The sequence below is a fragment of the Colias philodice genome, chromosome 10, assembly GCF_061535455.1.
Source record: "Colias philodice isolate Cphi_HAF_F1 chromosome 10, ilColPhil1 Martin Lab GWU primary, whole genome shotgun sequence".
NCBI classification, from domain to species: domain Eukaryota; kingdom Metazoa; phylum Arthropoda; class Insecta; order Lepidoptera; family Pieridae; genus Colias; species Colias philodice.
This window is the reverse complement of record NC_143095.1, coordinates 5483434-5496247: the sequence shown is the minus strand read 5'-3', so window position 1 is coordinate 5496247 and position 12814 is coordinate 5483434. Positions and strand designations below refer to the sequence as shown.

Genomic DNA, 12814 nt, shown 5'->3' with positions numbered 1-12814 from the left:
GGAAAAGTATGGCATGACACTACCGCCTACTTCTTTTTTATGGGCTATCGGTAAATTCTCAAATTTTTGTGTTACAAATCGTTTGACTTTCGCTATTTTTCCGACGAGTTCGACTAACGCCCACGCGACTAACCCACCGGTACCAGCGTTCACACCATCATTTTTCTTTTTGTCATTGCGTACTAAGACCCCTGTAGAACCGCCATCCTGTTACAAATGACTCGAAATTTTGTGTCAGTATCTCCCGGTCTATAATATCTTCAATAACATTTTCAACTGAATTGTCAAAATAAAACGCAATCAAGGCTGGAATTTCACACGTCCTTCCTCATTTTGATAACATTTAACTCGGAAGGTTTCCATCATTTATCGTTATCTTTAGTATCAGAGGTTAAACTACAATGCGATAATATTTATTCCCCCCTGCGGATCAAAATAGCTCTAGTTTTATTATTATCGTACGTTGATTGGTGACGCAAAGGCTGTTTTATTTATAATAATATAATATTATGTTGTTTTTCAATAAAATAATTAAAGTTACATTACCCCTGCATATTATTATCAACGGCAATAACATAAGGCTACAATAATAACAAAATAAAAGCAGTGTTTCATTCCAGTTAAGCTTTGTTTATAAATAGTTGCATTATATCCCGCCTTATTATTGAATTCAGTAGTTATGCGATGTTATACATAGGTGCAAGTGTCACCTAGATTTCATATCCTTTCTCTAATACCCGTAGTTGTACCAAGGTTTCCAACGACTGGTACAATGAGATAACCACAGACATAGATAGACTACGCAAGTACCGCGATCTGTATGAAAACCAAGCGTGTCATATTTTTTGTACTGACCTTGACGCGTTATGACGTCACGAGCGCTTTTTAGTGATGGTAATTTCATTTTACGCTAAATCGATTAGGATGCCACTCCCGCGGCGATTCTATAGTATCGTCCTATCCCATCGAAGTAAATCGAAAGAAATCAGATCAAACTAGATCTATGTCTAAGAGGTAATTAAATAAATGAATCGTAATCGATTACTAAATCGATTCAAGACAGAAAAATGATAATTACCATAGACAGAGGAATGATAAAATAAATTTATAAACCTTTTAATATTCTAACAAGTAAACTAATGTGTTTTAGCTTTTTCTTACATATGCCCATTGAGTTACCGTGTACTACGTACTAGAGAGGCCATCGAAAGAAAGTAATGAAACTGTCAATCAATCAATCTTTATGTCCCGTTGCATCAATCCATTTTTCTTTTATGTTCGGGTTACTTGGAAAACTGAAAAAACAAACATAGTCTAAGGAATAAGGAGTTTTCTTAAAAAACTCCCAAGATGACACTTTAACTAATGGCGTCCATGTCATAATATTTATTTTTAGTACCTTTGTATTAAAATACTTAAAAGTTCTAGGTCAAGTCGTAATAAATGACAAAAAAAATCTATGCCTTTTTTTCTGAAAAATTGCTCCTTCAAATTATCATTTTTCTGTTCGATTATAAAATCGATTAGAATCGAGAACTGTTGCATCAAATGAACATCACTAACCACAAAATTGGACAGAAAAATGAGAACAGAAAAATGAGAAGACGCTATTCATTGCTTGTTATCATACGACTCGATCTTTACCGTGCCAAGTAAAAGCCGCAATGTATTCCGAATCATTTCGTATGATTTGGTATCCGTGTTTGTCACGATCGTTTTCCACAGATATTCTTTATTTGATTTTAAAATAAATAGTGCATATTCTGATTAGAAAATTACTTACCGGTGGAAGGAAACATCTCTGCTAACTCGGCCACTCACAGCTGTGGAGTTTCTACAGTTTATAACGGCGTAATTCGGCATTTTACTTTATTCAGCTTCACGTCTTTCCTTGGCGAACTGCAAGCGCGGACTGAGTGTAGGCCAGCGTCAAGTAAGTTTCATAATCTTAGTTTGGACACGGGAAGTACATACACTCGCTTAGTCTATCTTGATACATGTCTGTGGAGATAACATTCTATTGTAGTCACGAAATACCCAAGTTGTACCTTAAAATAGTATGTACTGAAATCTTATATAAACCGTTCCAATATATATTGAATAGACAACAATTATATACCGGGAAATTGAGTTTTGTTTCATAAACATCGCTTACACGTGTTTCGCAAGTCCTCATGAAACATTCGTTACTATAATTATTACGATAAAATATTTTATAGTTCACGTTAAGATAACATTCGTTAAATATACGTGACTTACTTTAAACTTACATGTTATAAAGTATATACCCAACTTTTCTGTAAACCAACCCAAAATTATTCTAGCTTACCTACCAGATCTTCAGCGTCAAGTAGAATAAAAAACATCCATTCCTATGTAATTAATATCAGGGAAATTAATCTTTTACGTTTTTGTAAATTTTCGACATAAAATGTAGAAATTGATGCCTTGCCTGTACATTTAATGTCGTGTTCCTTTTATCTTTTAATTACTTGAAAATGAGTACCAAAAACATTAGTGTGAGGAAAATTGGATCCTAATAAAAAAGTCTCTTGTTCGTATCACTATCATAGAAAATAATTACTGCGTTTTGAAGCGTTTTACAAATGAATTTGCTCATAAAGATATGTACAATATTCCGTTTATTTTATTTTGAGAGGGTTTTCATATTAGTTTCTTATCTTTTTGAGTTGTTTTGAGTTTTTAATTCCAAACATAGTTGATTTGGTTTGGATTTATTTTAAAGATATGAATTTAAGCTTGGGTTAGTACCTTTAAGTGTCAATAAATAAACGTAATGCCGCCTTTAAGTTTTAATTGAAACAAGGGATGGAAATGGGCAGCAGTTTCTGTTACAGTGCGATGTTATTAATAATTAAGACTTGCTTCTAAATTAACCAGTATATTGTGGTCACTTTTGTTTTATTAATTGAATGTCATTGACCTTCATTACCAAAGCTATATATCGCTATATTTCGAACAAAAAAAAACAAATAAGATACGTGTTAAATGTTATATAAGGAAAACGTTTTGCGTTCAAGTAGAGTTATTCCGTAGTAGTCTCCATTGTGTAGATTGGGCCAGGTCAAAGACTCAGTGTAGGTGAAATAATTCCGCGAATATTAAGATCATCGGGACACGGAGTTCAATGAACCTTTTAACAGTTTCGTAAAAAACTACTGTCATAAACCTTTTGAACATTTTCTTTGGAGAATTACCAGAAACATAACCTCATTTGGTAGATGGAAAATTACGCGGCGAAATTTTATGCTTCACTTTATCGTACATTTTTCCATGAAATATTTTGAAAATACATACCTACTAACAAATGTTAAAATAATTAACTAAAAATATCCTGTCCAGGATTTTTTCAGTCAACCCATCTTTATTAGGTTTTTTAATAGACTACATTTATTATAAAATTGGTCACATTCTATTATCACGCCGGTGCAGGTCGACCTTTATTTGGATCTTAGACCATAAGAAGACATCAGGAGTCAGGACCGGGCCAAAGTATTATTATAATAATAATTAGGTATCGTTTTATAATGAATCAATAATTGTACCTACAATTACATAAACGGCAGCCATTATTACTTAATTATGATTTGTTCTCGCAAAACTCGATTGTTACATAACCTCATTGACTCTGATTGTATTTAAGAAGGAAACATTGTTTTTTATTATCTGAAACGTGAACCGAGATTGTAAGTATGTAGGTAGGTAATAAGAGTGAGTACTCAGTGTAACACAAAAAGACCATACAGCATACTAAAATTATTATAATATGGATGATAAATAATTAATTAATATGAGAAAACTATAGGTACCTAATCTAAAAGCACAGTATTAAAATATTATTATTGTAATACTGTGCTAAAAGTCTGTGTTAATCTTTCACGATAAAATTGCAATACCGACTGAAGAAATTTGGGAGAGAGATAGCATAGTAGGTAAAAAGATGATATTATCTATAAGAGATGGAATTTTGTAAGGGGAACGACCTTTGCACGCACGCTGGAAAAGGCAACAGCGGAAAGTTAGGAATATAGTATAAAAATATTATATAATATGCAAACAAGATAGATAAATACTTTGAAAAACATCAAAAACAATATTTTGAAAAAATAAACATGTACTTATCAATAATTATTATTAATTAATTAATTATTATCATACAGTCTCAAAGTGAAAACAATAGGTATTTATTTTTGCATTTCCACAAAACACTAATATGTAATTGTATTTTAAATTTTAATTAACTAACGTAACGGCACCAGTCTTGTACAGATTAAGGAAAAAATTGAAGTTTTTTGCAAATTTCTCGTAGGTTTTTTAACTTTATTGGATATTGTTTAGTTATACCTTTAGTTCAATGTTAGTTTAACGTAACCAATGTTAGAAAAAAGATTACAATGCATAAATAAAGAAGTTATTTATAAATTAAAAAACCACTTTTTTGCACCAGTGTTGGACAGTGAAAAATCTAATGATGGACACCCAGTTTTGGACAACATCCTGCAGTTATGAACACCCATTTATGGACTGTACCTAATGTTGTTTCTCCAGTTATTTACACTTGGAGAAGACTTATAGTTAGCAATAGAATCTTGAAAATGATGATTGGAATACAATAAATCGGGGATGCATTTATGAAAAATAGTACTTAATAATTATTTTGCATACTTATAATATTTAAAACAGTTTTAATTTCCATTTTCTAGGCAAAAATTGGACAAATGCATCGTTAAATACGAGTCATGTCCGTTAAGAAACACCAATATTGTTTTTTTTTCTCAATAAGTCAGGGATGAAAAATATAACTAAAAAAGTACTGCCATTCCATCCATTTTGGGACTTATTCTTCTTCGTTATATCACTCTAGTCAGAGCGAACGTGGTCAACATGAGGTTTGGGGGGGGGGTAGATGTTACCCGCTTCACGATGTTCCACCATATCTCTCTGTTTCCTGGCATTCCGCTACACTCGTGAAGTGAATTAGCCCGGTTTACACGCACACTCTTTACCGCGTGATTGAGTGCGCGGGATTGAACGGGGAAAAGCACGCGCGCGCAATCGCGAGGGATTGTTTTGTCACGTTTTTTTATGCACTTATTCTTTCGCGCGCGATTATTCGTGCGCCTTTGAGGAAAGAGGAAAGATTGTGCGTGTAAACGACAATCGCGCGCGATTGAACGAAGGAAAGCGTGGCGCGTTGGAGTGTGTGCGGAGTGGACACGCAATCTCGTTCTCTCTGTCATCGTTTAAATGCTCGCACTTTCCCGCGTGAAAGCCGAATCGCGCGCGAAAGAGCGTGCGTGTAAACCGGGCTATTAGCCCGGTTTACACGCCAATCTGAATCCGCCAGCAGCCTTAATCTGATCGGTCCATCGATATGGATTCCAAATTGTAGCACCCTCGTGCTACAATGGATTCCAAATTGTAGCACGAGGCAAAAAGCTTTTTTTAAACTGTTGTCAAGATTGTGTGGATGAAATTTAAGCATGTATGCTATATGGTGGTGGAATTTAGCAGCAGACAGCGATCCAAACAGTTCATCAGAGAACTCTCTATGATAGATGCGTTACAATACGCATAAGTATGCGACTTCTCTACGCAGTGATAGGTAGGTAGAGAATGAAGCCGAGAACGAGTCGCACAGCACATAATGACCCATTGTTCTAAAATATATTCTTCATGTTTAGATAGATATTATGTTGTTGGACCCATTAGTGTAATTTTAACAAAAAATATCAATGTCCATTATAGGAACCAAAGCAAATCCAGTCATGGACAATTGTTGTACAATATTGGAACCCTTTGTTTGAAATGGTCGTGATAGGTATATTATTAATCAGAAAGAAAAGACAATACAGAGAAGCGCATGTAAATAATAACTTTAAAAAAAGTTTATTTTCGACATATGTCCATAAATGGATATATCCATAGAATTAAATCCAGTTATGGAGTATGGACACTGAAGAATTTTATTTAAACAACATAACCTATCATGATACTAAATCGTGTAATATTTCGTACACTTAACTACTATAAATAAAAGTAATATCAAATTTTGCTGACATTTATACAAAAATTCTTATAACTAAAATTGTGTCCTCACTTCCTTAAGGATTTCCTTAGTAAAAATGGATTTCTTCGAAACGAGTCGCAGCAACTAAACATAACGTTCTGCCATCTTCAAACATTTTGGCCGAATAAGATGAAGTGTCGTATTCTGATAGCTTATGAACCAAACTTTTATTTTAAGTATTGCCAAATTATATAACGTTAATTTTGGCCTTAATATTTAAATTTAATATTTATTTTGTCCATTACTGGATGCTTGTCCACCACTGGTGCCGTTACCTTATTATAACGTTCAAGTCGACAGTGGATTTTTTTGCGCACAGTGCGATGTTTTGCTAGTCAAGTTTATAATTATACGAACGTATTGGCTTTTAAGTTAAAACTAGTGGTCCGCCCCGGCTTCGCCCGTGGTACATATTTAGTATCCTATGACCTTCTCCTGGCTCTAAACTAGGTACCTCCTTACCAATTTTCAGCTAAATCGGTTCAGCCGTTCTTGAGTTATAAGTGGAGTAACTAACACGACTTTCTTTTATATTGAATTAATTTAGTAATTATTGATACAATGTTTATAAAATAACTAGCAAAAACAAGATTTAAATTTTAAACCAATTAATGATTGCTTATAATATTTCCGTAATGACCAAAACAAATCAGTAAGTAAGTATATTGGAATTTCAGTTGTTTATAGTTGGAAAAATCCACAATTCCATACCTACCTACTATAATTTTTGTCTTATATGGAAATCATTATATTGACATTATTGTTAGTTTCTGCAGAATTGCCGTGACCGTTTAAATGCTAAAAAACTTTATAATTTACTGGAACCTACTTTAAATAAGATTTTAATAAAAATATTAATGTCTTCGCATTGTAAATTTATTTTATTATTAGAGCTAATTATACAGTTAACAATAATTAAGTACGATTATAATAAGGTACACTATTAGCATTATTAATAATTGTCAATATAATAAACTAAAATGTGAATTCATTAAAAAAAAACATACCGGCCGAATTGATAATCTCCTCCTTTTTTTGAAGTCGGTTAAATAAATGAAGGTTTTTTATACATGAGCGTTTTCAAAAAAAAGTGTACCCCTCACTTTCGGCCTGTCCCCTGTGTTTCAAGTCGAATAACAAGTAAAATTTATATGATGGCTAATTATATAATGCTTGAAAAGTATTAAATACATCATAATTTGATAAATGCAAACAATTAATTCACGGAAACATTGCGTACTATTTTTTAAATAATCATTTTTAAAACTAAAGTGTCAATTTTTGGCGTGTCCCCATCCAAGTTCTTCGATGTTAGAGAAGCGATTCTAAAAAGTTTTATACCAAGGTACCATAAGTTTTAGTGTCATCTAAAAGTACATTTATTTGCGAATCGTCGCATGTAGTTCATAATTAAGGCCTTATAATCGTTTAAAAGCAATTTGATTTCCAAAAATATCTTAAAAAGTGGTACCGACCGGACATGTCGGGTTTATCACGGCTAATAATGCCACTTACAAATTTTAGATTACTATTTGAATTTTATAAATGGCAAAATTATCGTTTACTTTCACCGTCCGCCAATTTAAAAAAGCTTATTTTCAAATACAGTTCGAGTAAAACAGAAGTGTTTTGTGAGTGCAACGGCCGTTGCAATTTCTACTGTCTGGCTTGAGACATATTATTACTTGATACAGGGAAGTAAACATCGTTTAAATACTTTCAGAAGATGAGCAATATATTCATTAACCGTTATTTACATTTGATAATCAGTGTAGGCACATTTTTTCGTCAGAATATAATTTTGACTAAAAACTGAAAAGAAAACGTCACGTCAGTTTTGCAACATTTTGCTTCGTGACCTATAGGCTGACAAGAAAAGTCGCAAAACTGCAGCATAAAGCCAAGTCTAGATTGTCATTGTAATATTCTTCATAATTTTTATAATTTTTTCATATTTTTAGGTTTCACTGATCTCGGGACCAAAAAGGACATGTATAATTTGCAAAAAATGGTATTGCAATGAATGCGTAGGTCAGCAGGTATACCCTGAATACATAATATGTGATACATGTATGGAAAGTTAAAAGGTGTAGGTAGTGTAACTCTGAGTTTTACCCTAAAATTGATACTGTGTCAAACTATGTGTTGGTGTATTTTTTTTATGAGACTTAAATAAAATTTTTGTAAACGTATTCTCGGTTTTATTTTAACCATGTTAATTGGATTCAATATAAACCTAGCCTTATGAAAAATGGTCTATCGGTTTTGCGACAGTCCCCCGTTTTGCGACAAGAAAAATTTTAGTTTTTACATTTTTTTATTATACGAGACACAAATAATTTGATTTCAATATTTAAAATGGTTTTACTGTTCCGAAATAAAATAACCACTTTGCCGATTTTAATCGAAATGTATTAAGTATCGTAAAAGTAACGGCTACTTTGGCATCAGCTGTGGCAAAACAGAACTTAAAGCTCGTTTAATAGGAATTTTATTAATTTGTCGACTTCAATTTTCTATTTTTTAAATAATGTATGTTATAATCTTCGTAACACAATCAAAATATTTTGCGTCTTTCTTCGTAGTTAATAGTTACATGAGCATTAATGACTGTCGCAAAACTGACACTTTTTTTCACAGTCCCAATTTATTTTGATGATTTCTCGTAAAACAAATTAATCTGCAAGCAATTAAATACAATTTCACTTACTATGATGTATATTTAAAATTTCTAAATCAAAATTTCATTAAAAATGCAACATTTAAAATTTATCCATAAATTCAGGCATGGTACACTTTTTTTTGAAAACGCTCGTATAGTGAATTATAATAATATTTTGCTCATCAACGCCATCTGTGATTTTATTAAGACACCAGTTATATTATAACACTGCCATCTATGAAGCATATACGAGTACTATCAGGACAACTTATTTTTAATTTTAGCGCTACCTATCGGATTTTGTTAGTACCATAGTAACATACAAGCTTATAGTCGCTTCCTTATTTTTCCGCTAGATGGCGCAATTTCAACTAATACATTATAACAACTTTATTACCTGTTTTTTTTTTATAAATTCCGTAAAAATAAATGTAAAATTAAACATACCAGTATCATTGAGTAATCCATGAATATCTGTCGTCGACCCATCGGCCGACATAGCTGAAACGAAAAAAAATGTAAAATTAATATTTCACAATGTAATTAATTTACACATATTATAGTTATATGAATATCAATGGATATTACGCCTGAACTATAGTTTTTACCTATACTAGGTCGAAAAAATGGAGGAATAAATACCATCCCTGTGATTTTATGTCAATAGGATTGTCTTTTTATATGTACATACCTATAAGTACATAATTAATGGATAATAATTAATTATGTATATTATTATAAACTAGCAAAAAGCGGTGATTTAGGAATGCAGTGAAATTATTGCGAATCGGTGAATCAAGCTCCTCATTTAAATCGATTAAAATATTTATTTTGTGGTACTTAAGTAACATATTTTGTTACTGTGTGTATTTACATATTATCTATTTTTTGCATTGCTCGATTGGAAGTAAAAAAACTCACTTTTCAGCATTTTTATCTCTTTCGCCCAAAGATACTGTATGAATTTTGATCATACTAATAGGTACCTAGTGCTGCACCTTATTTAGGAACCTACCAGATTAACAATCACCTAGTATATGCTATAGGAATGCTTGCTCTTGCTTGTGTTTTTAACCGACTTCAAAAAAAGGAGGAGGTTATCAATTCGGCCGGTATGTTTTTTTTTTATGTATGTACGTACACCGATTACTCCAAGTGTCGAATTGGTCCCATAAAAATTTTATTCGGATAGACCCAGTAGTTTTTATTTTATGAGCATTTTTGTCTGTATTTGTAAATGTTAAAGGAATGATAATTTTAAATTTGTAAGCGTAACTTCGTACGGCGAGCTTCATAAAAATATGTTTACATGGAATCTTCGTTAACTATTATATTAAAAGTTATTTTAATATCATACTTAATTCTAGTTCTTATTACTGTCATAGTCGATCATGTTGTCAGATCGTCACGCTCAGCTTACGATGGCCTCCAACCGACCGCAGTGCCAACGGAATTCAGTTATATAATGGATATAAACAAACAACCTGATAAAACTATCATTATTTTACTATTACGAACAAAACCACATCGATAAGCATGATAGGAGTCATCTTGATAAGGATTTGAATAAGGAAGAGCAAGCAAGCAATTATACCTACATTTATTATGCAAATCGAGTAAGTACCAAAATTGATGACTATTAGAAGTGTTTGTACACTTACACACACATAATACACACAAAACAAACAACTCTGCCATGTGTCACGCTGGGTAAACTGAAGAAAATCCCACTAATTAGACAAACATTTTGAAGCAAAATATTTCTAAAATTTTATACTCTTGTAGAGCAATTATAGGATGTACATAATATATTATTTTACAATAAACTAAGAAATACATTTCAACAGTGAAATTTAAATGTTATATTTAGTTTGTATAATTTAGTTAATTAGTTCGTAGATATTATTTATAAAATATAATAATAATAAAAGATATGTATAATCTGTGGGTTAATAAAACGTCAAAAGTAAAAATCTGGATTATGCTGGCTGTCAATAAAAAAAAAACAATTTTATTTACATATTCCAAATTCAAACTTAATTTCTACAGAAATAGCATCGAATCGATGGTTTAAAGATTTTAAAGCTGTTATTTAGTGTTCTTTAATTCATGTTTTTTTTGCAATATAGATACCTAATAATTAGATAGGTAATACATATATAACAATTTGTTTTAGTTTATTAATATTTTCGGGATATCGTCGAGAATTGCATCGGCTTCACCTGATTACAGTGAGCCATGAAGATTAGGTAAGTGTATTTATACTTTCTTTTTTTCATTATATTAAATTGTACATAGGTATTATTTATAATATAGATAGAGTGTGCTACAAATATCCAAATCGAAGCAACGTTCTAGAATATATTATTCCTTATTCGGTTCAGAGATCACATGTTGTGTAGTAATTGTTAGAATTTTGAGAATTCGTCACAAATGATTATTGATATTATTTGTAATTGCATAATAATTGACGTCACTCATTGTAATATATATGTATAAGCTTAGTAATTATTAATTATTACCATAGACAAATATAACCAAGATTATTACCTATCTACTAATTGTTTTATAGGCATAATATAAAGCATTTAAAATGGTTTGACCGTTTGGGTGGTATCTGACCTTAACTGGAATTAATTGGAAGCAGTTTGACAATAACCTGTTAGGAAGCCACTTACTGTCGACGTTAATTTCGCAATTCACGAGATCATTGCCCCAAGTAATTACTGCAGGTTGCTAAGTATGCGGTGATTAGAAATGCCCTTACCCTAATTATTCACTTCCCTGTGTTTTACTATCCTTTTCCTCGATTCCATGACAATTAAATAAGGGCGGTAAATTCTTATGGAAATTGTTTTCTTTTTCCTTTCTTAGAATAAAATTTTCATTGTGGAGGTTGAATAAAGTAAATCAGAACCGTTCGTTGTAATTTTTGGGAGACAGCTTTTTATAATAGAGTCATTGGGAGATAGTACATATTTAAATGAAATAGAAAAACAAAGTTTTTTAGTGTTAAGTACTGGTAGAGGCTATCCCGTTTATAAAAAAGTAGAAATTATATATTATTTAATTTTATGTATATTCTAAGTTTAAATATATACTTACGTAACTAGCTTCCCGCGTTTTTAAAGAAAAACACGCATAGTTCCCGTTCCCGTGGGATTTCCGGGATAAAACCTATCCTATGTGTTAATCCAAGTTACCCTCTATATGTGTGCTAAATTTCATTGTAATCGGTTCAGTAGCATTTGCGTGAAAGAGTAACAAACACACACACACACACATCCTCACAAACTTTCGCATTTATAATATTAGTAGGATAGGATAGGATATGATATAGACTTAGTAATTACAGAATGTTCTACAGTATAATAATACATTATTATAGTAATTAAAGCCTTCATTAGAACTGGTCTTTGTAATGAAAATCGTGATGTTTTTTCGCTTCAATATTTTAATAGATAGTAGAACTTAGAAGTGACGTGTCTTCGTGTATATTATATATAATAAAATACTTTTAACTTTGTAAATCGTTTCATATGGGAAAAGACGTTATTTAATTTAATTGAAAATAAAAATATGTATTACATAAATCTATTAAGTAATTTATAATATTATAATATGTAGTAGGTAATTCAAGTTTTGAAACATTAATTTTGATCAAAAGAAACTTTCCAGAATATTTTATGAACATTCATTTTATCCAATGTACATATTTAAATATGAAACTTAACAAAAAAAAAACTTGTTTTCATAATCTATTATAAGTTATGTTAATTCTGATCATCGTTGGTGTAGCTTTTTGTATGAGGATAATGCGTAGACGAATAATTACATAATACTTCCATATATTATTATATAATTTAATTCTCCGATCAATTTTGCGATCACTGACCAATCAATATAATCGTACACGATATTACAAATGGATTAGTCATTAACGTGTGTCGTCTATAAATAACATAAGGAAGATATACTTAAACGAACAAATAAAACATTTTGTTATAGTCAGGTACTTTTATAACCTTGAATTTTATAGAAAGCCATTCACCCTCTATTCA

The 12814-nt window shown here is 31.4% G+C and overlaps 1 protein-coding gene and 1 long non-coding RNA gene across 3 annotated transcripts in view; one reads left to right on the top strand and one right to left on the bottom strand.

Moving 5' to 3' along the window:
* LOC149485193 (uncharacterized) overlaps positions 1-12814 on the bottom strand; it is a 151921-nt gene that overhangs the window by 74920 nt on the left and 64187 nt on the right. For both annotated transcript variants that reach the window (XM_089699962.1, XM_089699963.1), the window contains exon 2: positions 9201-9254. In XM_089699962.1, coding sequence (XP_089556088.1) covers positions 9201-9254 — 54 coding nt within the window. The remainder of the gene's footprint in view (positions 1-9200; positions 9255-12814) is intronic.
* Positions 5349-5699, top strand: LOC149485194 (uncharacterized). Its single transcript, XR_016316191.1, has 2 exons — positions 5349-5409; positions 5655-5699. It is a non-coding gene; the product is annotated as an uncharacterized LOC149485194 (long non-coding RNA).